This window comes from Stigmatopora nigra, chromosome 2, assembly GCF_051989575.1.
Source record: "Stigmatopora nigra isolate UIUO_SnigA chromosome 2, RoL_Snig_1.1, whole genome shotgun sequence".
NCBI lineage: Eukaryota > Metazoa > Chordata > Actinopteri > Syngnathiformes > Syngnathidae > Stigmatopora > Stigmatopora nigra.
This window is the reverse complement of record NC_135509.1, coordinates 8,128,974-8,143,004: the sequence shown is the minus strand read 5'-3', so window position 1 is coordinate 8,143,004 and position 14,031 is coordinate 8,128,974. Positions and strand designations below refer to the sequence as shown.

At 43.7% G+C, this 14,031-nt stretch overlaps 1 protein-coding gene across 1 annotated transcript in view; it reads right to left on the bottom strand.

The window, feature by feature from the left end:
* Nucleotides 1–14,031, bottom strand: part of pclob (piccolo presynaptic cytomatrix protein b) — a 42,285-nt gene that overhangs the window by 16,230 nt on the left and 12,024 nt on the right. The window contains exons 10-15 of the mRNA XM_077735065.1: nucleotides 12,601–13,959; nucleotides 11,419–12,477; nucleotides 9,127–9,285; nucleotides 8,231–8,914; nucleotides 1,925–8,117; nucleotides 35–1,593 (exon numbers count right to left, since the gene is read on the bottom strand). Of these exons, the coding sequence (XP_077591191.1) occupies nucleotides 35–1,593; nucleotides 1,925–8,117; nucleotides 8,231–8,914; nucleotides 9,127–9,285; nucleotides 11,419–12,477; nucleotides 12,601–13,959 (11,013 nt within the window). The remainder of the gene's footprint in view (nucleotides 1–34; nucleotides 1,594–1,924; nucleotides 8,118–8,230; nucleotides 8,915–9,126; nucleotides 9,286–11,418; nucleotides 12,478–12,600; nucleotides 13,960–14,031) is intronic.

Genomic DNA, 14,031 nt, shown 5'->3' with positions numbered 1-14,031 from the left:
AAACAAAACTACTTAAATTAATTTGGCAACTCACTGAATATGTTTCTGCATAGTAGACTCCCATCCTGTCTTCTTTGGCCGGACTCAGAGATTTGGGATCAGAAAAGGACTTCTGACCAGACTTCAAACGAGGGCAAGAGGAGAATCTGTTTGCGTCAGCAGTCAACATTTTCTGTCCCCCAACTGATGTCTCATGTGATATAGGGGAAACGGTGGAATAGAAACCTCTCGATCTACCCATTGCATCAGTTGTGAGGTGTGTTGTATATCCCACTTCAATAGGTGTGTGCCTTCTGTCGGAATCTGTTTGACAGCTCAGACTACCACCTTTTTGAGAGCTTTCAGGAGCTGAGATGTGTTTGATTATTTCCACCTTGGTGTCCATTTGGACTTTAGGTCGTTTGATGGATCCAGAGTGGTCAGTCTGGACAGATATCTCAGCCACAGTCTGAATAGCAATGCTGGAAACCTTTGAGTTATGTTTTCCTTCACCGCTGTGTTTCCTAGGACGTCGCCGAGACTTTGCGGGCGTATCCCATTCATCTTGGTCTTCGTCATCGCTTTGAGCTGAGCTATCAATGTTTCTCTTGCTCTTCTTTCTTCTTCCAACATGTTGCTTTTCGGCTGAGTCTTCATCGTCAGTCTGCACCCCGCTGTCAATGATTTTCTTGCCTGTTTCTTGATCAACTTGAAGTCGTTTCGGTATGTTATTCTGGTCTTGACATTCCTCAAGCCGTGTTCCAATCGCTGTACCTGTAGATTCATCTTTGACCGGCCAATACTGCCCACTGTCTCCTACCCCTGCATATTTGGCTTCAAGGAAGTTCGTCGTTGTGCCCGTGCTACTATAGTGCTCCTCCAACTGCCGCTGGAGTTGAAGCTGTAGTTGCTGGATTTGTTGCAATTGCTCTTTCTGTTGGACGTATGTTTGCTGTTGGGCCACCATGTGAGCATGGTGCTCCTCTTCTTGTTGCATTAGAAGCTGTTGTTTCAGAGCCTGGAGCTCTTCAAGCTCTTGTTGAACCATGAGCTGCTCCTGTTCTCGATAGCGTTGGATCTCGTGTCTTTCCCACTCTAACTCCTCAGCAAGACATAACTGTTTAAGCTTCTCTAGCTCTAGAAACTCTCTCTCCATCTGGTATTGGGCCATCTTGGTGTTGTCTAACCCAGGAAATATTGGGGAAGAGGATAACGCATCCAGAGAAGCTGCGAGTGCTTCTAGTGTAGCATCAGAGTACATTTCTGGATAACCTGATTTGATGTCAGCCAATGCTGTTGGAAAAAGTTCTTTCAAAATCCCAGCATCATAAGGAACCATTTGGCCTTGGTCTGGGTTGAAGCTGAACTGTTGGGGTGCAGACTGATTCTGGATTGCTGATATGGGCACAACACTGGTGCTAAAGATAGACCCAGGTTGGGTAGTGACTGCATAGGTTGATGGAACTGAGACGGAGACAGAAGAGTAAACCATTCCATCTGAAATTCTAAGGGCATTACTGACACTGTAGGCCGAGAATGCGTCCTGAGATGATGGAGAAGGAGTCATCTTGGCCATGGCTGCAGTGGCTTTGCTAGTGTAATCTAGCGCTTTACCTGCCACAAGTCAAGCGGAGAGTTTTTACTATTTTTATATACACACCATTTTACAGAATTATTTTTGCTTAGAAAACTATATCTGGATCTAAAAAGGTTCCCATGCACATGCATAATTGAAGTCATTTTGGCTAGCAAGATGCAAAGCCAAAATATTGCGGGAGCACACGCAGGCAAACACATGCATCTGTTTGAAGAAAAAAAAGGGGGAGAAATCACAGTTATGAAAATAAAATCAAGATCACAGTACAAAAATAAAAATATAAACAACAACTATGACCAAAATAACATTGATCTAATTATCATGCAACACAATCATCACTGTACTTACCAGTAGAAAGTTGGCTGGCAGTGAGGTCAATAGCACTGTCTGTTGATCCATTGAGGTAGTGATAGTCTTTGTTGGGATCATAGGGAAAGAGCCCTACCTCACTGAGGCTGGCCTGGATGATAGGCTGTCCGGTACCGTCATATTGATGGTCATCATCTCTTTGGACTACACTTTTGTCAGGCTGAGTTGTGACAGGGGGTGGCGATCTACAGCTTCCAGTAAAAGGTAATTTGTAGATAACATCACAGCATACATTTCTTCTACCAGCAGTGAGGTCAACGGGTGTCCCATCATCTTCAATAACGGTCGTTACTACTTCAGAGGTTGTTCCAGATAAAGCTACCATAGACCTCACCGGTCTGTAGTTGGACAGATCCATGGCACCTGTCGCCTCCAAAGCTAGAACACTGTTCATATCTGTTGAAGTAGGAGTCATTGGTTGTTTGCACCCACTGACGATTGTTCCATAGGATAAATTCATTGGTAGTTCTTGAGCTGTGAATGTAACTACAGGCGGGGCACTTACAGGTCTGTATACAATTTGTGCCAGTGGTTCACATGGTTTGTATGTGGTGAGAGGGAGGGGTGAAGATGTCACTGGCCCTTGCAAGTCAAGCGGTTTCTCTGCCGGAGGGTTGCCGTATGAAGCAATGGTGGCAGTGCATGTAACGATAGTGATGCTATCAGTTACTAAAGCCAATGTAGCCGCAGGGACAACTTCGGCACTGAGATTTACAATTTCAGGCTGCACTGCTGTGATTTGACGCACAGGGTCACTGGATGAATGTCGATATAACTCAGGTGGAGTCAGGTCCATACCTTGTTCAGTCATCTTTGCACCAACCTTAACAGTCCGTAGATCAATAACATCTCCATGATAAAGCATTTTACCATTTTGTTTGGGTTGAACTTGGTATTTGCTTTCATCTGGTAACATGGCGGTTCCTGCACTGGGTGGAGTTTGTTGAGGAAGTCTTTCATGCACTACAGACACGGTGGTTCTCTGGACTTCAGTGGTCACAACTTGGGTGACTAAACTTGGCAGGATTTCGGCTGGCTGGCCTGTAGTGGAAACTGAAGAAGAGTACTTGCGACTCATACTGGAGACGACCTTCTCAGGACCTCTGATTTCTTGACTCTCAATGGACTCTTGCTGAATTTTGGTGATAGTCATTGGAGCAATACCTCCACCAGGTGGGATGTTATGTATAGTAGGTATTGATGTTCTTCTTGTGAATGGCTCCGTAGTTTTTGTCTCCAGTGGACGATCCAATTCCGACGAATAATTTGATAGCTGTGGTTCTTCAGGAAATGTACTTGTCGTGTAAGTATCACTCACAACGCATGGAACGTCTTTTTCAGCCGGCATGTTTATTACTAATGGCTGCTGCGTTATTAAAGATTGCCTTCTTGTTGAGGCCAAGCCGTCAGTGTGAGGAACCTGGCGTGACATTTCATAATCTGTAGGGAATGTAAATATTTCACTTGTGGTGTATGGTGGTTTTTCTATCGTCTTACTTTCACTTGGAGTTTGCTCAACTATAACTTCATGGGGCATTAAAACCACTGTCTGAGGTTGGAATTCAGTCGATAGTGGTGCTTGTCTCACAGCAGCCTCAAGTGGAGGTGTTGGAATTGGCATGACGGTTGATGGTAGTGTTCTGTAGACTTGAGGAGCGTATGTGATAGGACGCTGCTCCATATATGGGGTTACGTGTTGTCCCTCCAATACATATGATGGGGACATTATTTCAGACATTGGCAATGGGGGAGTAGGTATAACTTCTTTATTCATCTGAGATAATGTTGGTACATCTGGTATCGTAACAACATAATCTTTTTGTGGTTCAATCGCTGCTTGAGGAGTCATCCAACTGGCTGGAGAATAGGGTGTTTGTTCCATTGCTGTAGGTAGTTGTGGGCTAACTGTCATCGGCAATTTTTCCACTGTCTGAATTTCTGGTTGTAGTTGTGTGTTTTCTACTTCAATTTTGTGTTGTTGAGTATTAGAGTATACAGTAACTGTGCTTTCTTGGGGAATGAGTACATCATCACCTAATCTAGGTTCTAACATAATAGAGACATGTTGTGTCAGAGACTGTTGGGTCGGCATCGTTTGTATTTGGGCCACCGGTACTTGAGCATCAACTGAAATCTCTTGTGGAAGGGTTATTCCTTCTGGAGTTAATTTTGGATGTTGACTGACAGCTGAATCAAAATGAGGTTTCGCTTCCTTCTGAGCACCAATTTCTGGAGTCCAGGTGGTGCTTTCATGCATTGTTTTGGATGGCAGTGAGTGATAAACTGCTTGTTGCTGCTGCATTACAACTGGTGTATATGGCTTCTTTATTGGGTCTGGAACATTATGAACCTGAATTGGTGTTTCTTGATAAGATTCTCTTTCAGGGAACACTTCACGGACAACAGTATGGTTGGGTTCCACTTGTTCCAATGGAAGAGTTGAAGAGACAGCTATTGGGGATGGATGCCTCAAAGTGGGGACAGATGTTCTCCTAACCTGGTCCTGTGTTGAAAATGTTTCGCTGGGTGTTTTCTGTTCTAAAGGGGTCGTTCGCACTCCTGGCCCTTTAGCAGCTGGAATGGATCCTCGTCTCATTGGTGCCTGAACTGTTATCACTTCTGTGGGTGAGCCGGGTTCAGATGGCAGCGTTATCACTACATATGTTTTCAAAGACTTGGCATGCCTTGGAGATAACGGTGACTTGGGAGATGTTGCCCCTGACTTACTATCCACAGGTCGGGTCAGGCTAAGTGACAGTGCATTCGGAGGTGGTTTGGTCCTTGGCAGTGTTGCAGCTTTGGACATAACCGGAGGTGGTTTGACACTTTCTCCTGGTTTGTGGCTGAAAACTAGCCCAGCTGGAATTATCACAGGTTTGGGTGGTATTGGTGGGGGAGCCTTGAAAGAAAGACTGGTACCAGTTGCAATTGAAACTTGAGCTGTTGATGGGGGAGAAACTGGTGGCTTTGGATAAATATTAGTCCTTGGTAAAGTGGCGGGACGATACAGATGTGCATCCGGCAAGGATAATTCTACCGGTTCATTATTAGTTCTAACAACTGGTTTTGGTGGAAGTGGTGGAACTTGCCCCATTGACACTTTAGTAGATGATAATGTTGATTCTGTATTTGGTGCCTGAGATGCGGTAGAAATGATTGTGCTATTTTGAGTAGTTTGGCAAATCCGAGACTTGTTTTCTACACTTGGCACAATGATAACCACATGGCCTGCTCTTGTTGGGGTTACTATTTGAGCTACATCGGCATCGTCTGCACTCATATCCTCCATTCGTGGCTGTATATCCACCGCAACAGACTGCATTGGTTGGGATGAAACTGTGGTTCCTTTTGTGACGGTGGAACTCATGATTGTGGAGATGTGTTGAACACCCCTCATAGGTAACCTTGCTCCAGATTGGTCAGGTAGTGAAACTGATGTGGACCGTGGAGGAGGAGGGGGTGGGACTTTCTTTTTAACTATAGCAGTAGTTATTGGAGCAGATACGGGAATAATTGGAGCCAAAGCTGGTTGTACCGAGGGTACCACATGTGGTTGTGCCTGATCTGTGATTGTTGTGATTGATGAAACTGGAGAAGATATTTGTGTTGAAAATTGAGACGTAGTTGAAACAAGGTCAGGCATCTGAACGATCACGGGCTCATGGGGTGGTATTGCAGCAACAGCAGAAGTAGTAGATACAGGAGGTGAAGTTGGAACAGATTCTTGAATAATGCTTACAGGTGGTGACTCAGTAAATTGGACTGTGGGCTTAGCTGTGACAGCAACAGGTTCTATTTTGTTCTTTGCCAATGCTTCTTGCATCGATGCACTTTCAATGGGCATTTGCGAAGGGGTTGAAACCAAGTCTGGCATTTCAACTACAACTGCCGGAGACGTCTCTTCTGAAGTTGAGAATGTGGCATCCTGAGCAAAAGCTCCACCTTGGATTGTTTCAGCTATGTCAGCTTTAGGATCAGACACCACATCTGGAATTGCTACTATGACTGCAGAGCTTTCTCTAGAAAATACTTCATCTTTAACACCTATCAGGCGGGACACCTCTCGTGGGGTTTGAGTTAAGGACATTGTTGGTGTAGTGAGAGGAGTGTTGTCTGAAGATTGAGGAGTTGGAGCCTGGTAGGATGATGAAGATGTATTAGATTCCAGACTGAAATCGGGTGTGGCAGGTGACGTTGGTGGTGACTGTGGTGATATAGGGGAAGGTGTAGTGGTCAGTTCTGGAGCTGATATTGGGGTTGGAATGGGTTTTGCTTCTGGGATTTCACAGACCACGCTTATTGGCTCAATTTCAATTGGTTCAGACACGGGTGGGCTTATGGGTTGATCGTCTTTAGTTTCCGAATCATCACTTGGAGTGATGTCAGATGAAATACCAACCCCATACTCATCTGCTAGACTGTCATCCTCTTCCTCCCCTGATGAACACTGTGTAATTTTGAGGTCGGGTATGGGGAAGAGCGCCTTTCTGAGTGCGGGATCTAAAGGCACCATAGGCCGAACAAAACCTATAGGACCGGATATTGTGCTCGGAATACCAGTCACGTCACTTCGTTTGGGGGGTTCAGTGGGGCGAGGTGGGGCTGGCCGTTTCTTTCTCTTGACCGATGCTTCCTTGGAAGTGTCAGTCGTGCTATCTTCAGTTTGTAATGTGGCTTCTGTGGCCATGATTACAACACAGGTCTCAGGAGGTGTCACAGAAGAAGAAGAAGACTCTAAGGCTGTCTGGGCCTGTTTAAACTCTTGTTCTATCATGATCAACTCCCTCTTCTTTTCCATCATCTCTTCATAAACTTCCTCTGGAGACCTGAGTTTCTTTAAGGGATCTGGGCTGGTTTCAGGTTGTGTTTCAGCCATCATTATCTCAGGCTCCTCAACTAAGGATTCATAAAGATAGTCCTCAATTGACATCCCACCGTATAGAGGCTCAACACCGGGAGGACTATCACCTGGGATTGCTTTGGCCTTCTCAAGAATGTCCTCATACGCTTGATCTGCACTCTTTAATGATTTAGAAGCACTTTCCACCCCTTCAAATGACTCTGATGGAGAATACGGTATCACCGTTGGAGAAGGTTTGCCTCCTCTTTGCACTGCTGGTCTTACTTCTGGCTCTGATTCGACGCTGGCCCAATACTCAGAACCAGATGTTTTACCAGCTTCTTCCAATACTCTAACTTGTCTAAGATCCTCCGCAGGGGAAGAATTTTTATTTGGAGATGAGCGGCCATGGAGGTTTAGTTGGTTCTTGTCTCTGCGAGATTTCTCTTCTTCAGAGGAATCCTCGATAGTGGGGAGAGGCTGGTTCGGATGTCGGTGTTTACCCTTGCGATACTGTTTGTCCCCACTAGTCCTTCTGTGACTCGGACTGCTGTCGCTGTCCTCTTCCAGGGAGGATGCTGATGTAGGCGACGATCCTGGCGTCAAGCTAGATACATGCATGCTAGATGAGCCTTTTGATAAGGACTCAGTGATGCTCTCCACCTCTTCATCAGTGCTTTGTCTATGTTTTACCACCGGAATAGCTTTCTTTAAAGTCACACTGGGGACAGTTTCATGTTTGGTTGTGTCTTCTGATGCGAGAGGGGATTTTGTCCATACTAGTGCTCCTTCATTATCTGTGCTGCCCTTGCCAGAGAGTAAATTGGATTTTACAGAGGAGTTCTGAAGCTCCGCCTCCCTGATGGCTTCCTCATTATCCAATTTTGTTTCTTTTTCATCCTTCAAAACAGATATTTCCTTCTCATCACCCATGCCCATGATCTGCCTGCGGATGAAGTCTTCATCTTCTACAGATGAGTCAGCACTTTCTGTTAGGTTTTCCTCACTGGTAGATGACACATCACTTACTTTCAACATTCTCCTCTGAACCACAGGGGAAGGTGTGATGTCACTACCGCTACTTTCTTCTATTGCTTGGAAACTAAGACGCCTTTTCTCACCTTGGACAGCCGCCTTCACTGGCAAGCTATTATCTTCGTCGTCATTTTTACTCTTCCCTGCATTTAGGTCATCTGAAAATGGTAAAATCTGAGGTTCAATGACTTCATCTATAGACATTGCCTTGAGAGCAAGTTTCGGTTTGGCTCGATTCGCCGCTTCTTCGGGAGGTTTGTCCAATTTCAAGGTCTCCACAACAGTTTCATCTCTCGCCTAAAACAGAACAAAAAATAACAATTTGAGACAAATCTTGTGGAAGAAAAGACATGCATGAATAGCCAACATTTTGTCATGTTATTATCATTTGAAAAACAAAGTGCACTTACTTTGCACGTCATATCCTTAGTAGGTTCAGGCTTCGAAGTATCGACGACATTATGACTGTCAATTGGTGTCAGCTGTGGAAGATCGGATTGTTCTTGAGGCTGTTCCTGAACTTTCTGCCCTGATTCAGGAGGTTCACTCCGTTTGTTTTGGTCTTTATCAATCAGAGTTTCGAGAACAATCTTCTCTGACAAAGTCAACTTTGTTTCATTTGTAAGAACCCCAAGTGTTGATTCTGTGGGCTCAGGCTTAGTTGTTGCTTCTGATTTCTCAAATTCTTCTTTTCTGTCAATTGGTACGCTTTGTGGAACATCTGAATCTTTCACAAAAGAGACAATCTTTGGTTTATCGGGTTCAACTAATTGCTTGGATTTCTCTTGAAGCTTGGAAATATCCACTGCTTTAGGCAAAAGTGTAGACTCCAGTTCAACATTGGTCAAAGACGGGATTGGGGTTTTGACCTCGGCCGTCAGAGCTGTTGTTACTGCCTCGGTAGAGGTTTCCGTGCATGGTGGTTTGACTACAACCTCCTCAGGTTTGATTTGTGCTGGAGATGGCTGGGGCTCCGCCTTCTTGGCTGCAGGTATGGCTTGATTCTCTTGTGGTACCGATACGGGTGAAGGCTGAGGTATTTGTTGTCCCAACAAAGCTTTTTGGGTGTGGCAGTTGAGGCACAGCCATTCTTTCTGTAATCAAGCATAAACACATTTTGCAAAATCACTCAAAAGCATCGTTGATAACTGCAGTATGTGAGAGAACATCCTTGAATACTCGGCAAGTCCTCAGGTCTTATTTGGTTTTATTAATAAAAGGGACAGACTAGGAGTTCAATATTAATACAAGGCCTTTTCTCTTTATTTATATATATTGACACAAAGATTTTGCTTATTTATCGCACACTGCTTCTGTCGATGGGGGTGGCAAGCAAGCTATTGATTTTCTGGCAGCCTTTCCTCTGGCACGAGCTCAGATGCTCAGCTTCCAGCAGCCCAGACAGAGCGTGACTCTTCATAATGGTTGCCCGCCGTGGATACACAAACAACACTGACCTACTGATCTGTAATAGGCAGAGTGCTTTGTTATAAAACGAGAACAAGAAAGAAAAAGCTCGCCTCGCCTTTTCTAATTTGATGAATTGGCCCAGTAGCAAAAATGGAGGCAAAATAAAGTGAAGCAGCATCATGCGTTAAATGACTTGTTTAATAGAGTCACTGCTATTGTGTGGGAGGGAAAATATGGTGGCGGTAATTAACATTGATGACATTACAAACTATACAATAGACGGGACATAAACCTAACAAATCCCATCTGACATTTTTATAATAAATAGAAGATGGGAAATCATGAGCTAATTAAAATGGGGGCTTTCTGGAAGGATCAACACAAGTGCAGATGCAACGAGATCATAAATGCTAAGCAAACATTGCAGAGCTTTGCAAAGTTGGCCCGCTTGGAGTCTGAAAGTCTCTGTGGACTGACTTCTGTTTGAGCAGATGTCATAAAAAGTCGTTAATGGTAGAGACTTTAATATGCTACAGAGCAAGTTGACTAACAACTGAAATAAAGCCTGATGACAAAAGGCTATAAACAGAGAAATGTAAAAAAAAAGGAAAAAAATAGATGTATATCTTATATGTATATATAAAATATTTCTAAAATAATTACAAGTAGAAGAACATATTTTTGTAATCCTGAATTTTATTATTTCCTAGCTATGCATAGATTAATGATTTAAAAAAAATATATTTTCTCATTTTAGAACTTTATAATTTTGGGGGTTTAGCTACATGACATTTATTTACTTATGCATTCCTCCAAAGCTTTCAAGTATATTTCTTGAATATATTTAACATCTGTCACTCCACCTCGGCACAGATATTGCAAACTCAATATAAAACGAAGTGGCATTTTCTTTTATTCCTCTCAGAATCAATAATTCTAAAAAGAGACATTTTTGTCCAAAAGCAAACAAAACCCTTCAGTTCAATACGTCCATTCCCTTTTACAAAAGCACTAGACACGTGCGCCCTACTTATCAGGACAACAGTCAATTTGCAGTCTATGTTGATGGAATGGACTGAACACCGTGAGCAATCACAAGAGAGACGCTCCTGGCAATTTCAAGCCTTTCAACCCTCATGCTTTTACCAAAGCCGAGTCCTTTCAGACTATTAAAAAACAGGTTACTCATGTTGTTTACACGTGTGCAATGAGCTTGAAGTAGAATTCATCTTGGATAGCATATATTCACGTCACGTATTCTGCCCTGGTGAGTAAAACGTGACGATTACATAATTCAAGCACACAAACAAGGTGTGAAACTATAAATATCAACGAGTATTTTTAAACACATTCCGCCTCAACCAGGGTGTCTTCTCAAATTGGGCACGTACAAGTAGAAATGAAGTTGAAGAATTACACAGTATACCGATCCAAGCGATAGAACAGATGGCCAGAGAGGAAGTCTGTCCTGCGCTAACGTTACGTGGCGTTTGACGCAATCTGCCACCATCTCTCTTTATTGGCATATCGCACGACTTTGCTATCTCAAATCTGTTATGGGCTCTGACAACCACGCCCCCGCTTCATCCTCTGCAGTGAAATCAGATTCCAACGTGCTAATGCTGTTGCACAACAGCCTTAATACATGTTGTTTGTTTCTCGGGGTCTGTTGAAAACCTGAGCTGTTCAACATGTGACATCAGCATTTTGTATTGCACCGATGCGTAGGCAGCAATCTGGTGGCCTTAAGCAAGAGTATTATATATATATTTCAGGCCCGGTGGTGGCGCAGTGAGCAGACTACTGCCGTTATGGTGGCCCAGGTTTGATTCCCGCATGTCTGGCTTGCATCAGAACAAGTATTCGGCCTAAGACTAAATCTAACGGGAGAGTCTAGGTTTTTCCCAGAAAAAGTATTTGACCTAAGACTGAATCTGAAGGGAGAGTCTAGGTTTTTCCCAGAAAAAGTATTTGGCCTAAGACTAAATCTAACGGGAGATTTTACAATTTTAGCCAGAAGGGTAAAGCGTTCTGGTTGAGAATCAAGACCTCCGAATCTAAGACCATGATCCTAAGTCGGAAAAAAGTGGCTTGGGATGATGCCCTTGCCCAAATAGAGGACTTTGTAAAAAAACACAGCTGATGGAAGGGTATTCAAATGCAACAAGAGTAAAGTACATTTACTTACCGCTTCTGTTTGAGGCACAGGGTTAAATCCACAGAGGTTACACACCAGGGTCTTGCATTCGGTGCAGGTGTTGTAATTGGGAGGTCCTTTGGAATCAAGATTCAGTTCACCCTTACAGAGTGGGCAAGTGGACTCCTCTGATTTGACAATATCCACTTTCGAGACTTTTATCACTTCTTTTGCTTCTAATGGTTTATTTTCTATTTTAGCCGGAGTCACTGGAGTGGATTTGACCTGTTGAGGTGCTTGTGGTTTCACCATGGTTTTAGCAGGGGAAATCTTGGGAGAAACCGGGGGAGTGGTTTTGGACCCTTCTTGAACAGCAGAGGTTACTAAGGTAGATGCAGAATTAAAAATAGAAGAGCCAAATCCAAACATTTTACCCGTGACACTTTCAGCGGGTTTACCAGAAGGAACGGGTTGTGTTTTAGAAGCGCCAAATCCAAAGAGACCTCCAGATTCCTTCTTTGCAGGTTGTGGTGAGGTTTTGGTAGGTGGCGTTGTGGTTTTTGAGGGCTGTATAGGTGGTTTTCCCTCTGCCGGTTTTGCAGAAGCTGCCTTGATTTGTGGTTTCGTAGTTTGAGGAATTTCCGCGGAGTTCTTTTTGGCAGATACTACAAGCGGAGGTGTGGAAGTGACAGGAGGAATTGGCGATTCAGAAGGCTGGACAGGTTTTGTAGGAACTACTTTGACTTCTGTTTTTGGAGTTTGCGACTCATCCACCCGTTGTGGTTTTTCAATCTGTTGTGTTTGCTTGATCACATTGTTGTCTTTTATCGGATCAATAAGGGTAGGGTCTTTTGGTGTCGGCATCGAACCCTGTTTAAGTGGATCTGTATTTTGGGTGGTTGGTGGCTGGGGAACCTTATTATCCACTTGTGCATCCTCTTTTTTGATTACGGTGGATTTCTCTTGCTGGATTACAGTATCACTTTGTTTGGAGGCAGATGAAGTAATTTTGACTGGCAAAGGTTGTGGTTTCATTGCAGAAGTTCCGGCAGGTTCAGATGCTCCAAGCGCTCTCTTCATTTGACAATTCAGACATAGCCATTCTTTCACCTTTAAAGAAAAGATAAACATTGTTAGTTTCATGAAAAAAAATACACAAAATGTAGCAAGAGGGGGAAGGACTGAATCCTCAATATTAAAATTCAGTTTTTTTTTAATCCATAAAACATGCACCTCTGATATGCTGGGTATTGGACTGAATCCACACTGGTTGCAGACAGTTGTTTTGCATTCTGTGCAGGTGTTGAAATTGGGAGCATCTTTGCTCGCCATGTTGAGTTGTACTTTACAGAGTGGGCAGGTGGACTGAGCTGCTTTGGGAACCAAAGGAGTATCTGTAGTCTTGGGGGATGCAGCTTGAAGGACTTTATCTTGTATAACTGGAGTCGTTTTCTCTTGTGGCTTATCCACTATTGTTTCCTCTTTCTTCAGGGGAGTCTGTACTTTGTCTTTTCCCAGTGTTGTTTCCTCCTTTTTCAGGAGAGTCTGTACTTTGTCTTTTCCCACTGTTGTTTCCTCTTTTTTCAGGGGAGTCTGTACTTTGTCTTTTCCCACTGTTGTTTCCTCTTTTTTCAGGGGAGTCTGTACTTTGTCTTTTCCCAGTGTTGTTTCCTCCTTTTTCAGGAGAGTCTGTACTTTGTCTTTTCCCAGTGTTGTTTCCTCCTTTTTCAGGGGAGGCTGTACTGTGTCTTTTCCCACTGTTGTTTCCTCTTTTTTCAGGGGAGTCTGTACTTTGTCTTTTCCCAGTGTCGTTTCCTCTTTTTTCAGGGGTGTTTGTACTGTGTCTTTTCCCAGTGTTGTTTTGGGAGAAGCAGGTGGTGTTGTTTTAGGCGAGGCCTGAAAAGACATCTTACGCGGTGTTGGTGGTGTAGTTTTTGTTTCGTCTTGTACGGCAGAGGTGATCAAATTCGAAGCTGAATTCAGGAAAGAAGACCCGAAACCAAACATTTTCCCGGTCACCGATTCAGCAGGTTTGGCAGTCGACGGTTGTGTTTTTGTTCCACCAAAACCAAAGAATCCACCAGATTCCTGTTTTACAGGTTGATTTGGCGGTGGTGCAGATTTGACTGGAGACTTTGCTACTTTTGCCGGTTGTTGAGGTGCTATTTTTGCTCCTTCTGATGTAACAACTCTTACATTAGGGGCCACCGTTTCTGCTGGCTGCTTCTGGGCTAAACCAGTTTGTTTTTCAGGTGTCTTTTCTGATACCACAGATGCAACAATAGTCTTCTTGCTCTCTGTAGGAACACTTTTTTCAAGTGAAGAACCAGTTGCGGCTGTTGTCTTGTCAGTAGGCTCACCAACAACTGGGGATTTGCTTTCTTTAGCTGTGACAACGTTGTCAACATTATTTTCTGATGGAATGGTTTCGATTGTAACAGTGTCTTGCTGAGGAGCCGGTATTATGGTATCTTTCACCAGAATTGGCGTTTCTTTGCTCGGTGAATGAGATTTTATAAGCGGAAGCCCAAGAGGCTCGGAGATCCCGAGTGCTCTCTGCATCTGACAGTTGAGACACAGCCATTCTTTTCCCTGGTAACACAAAAGGAAATATAATTATTAGCATTTTTGACAACAAAATAGGTCATTCATTTAATACAAAAA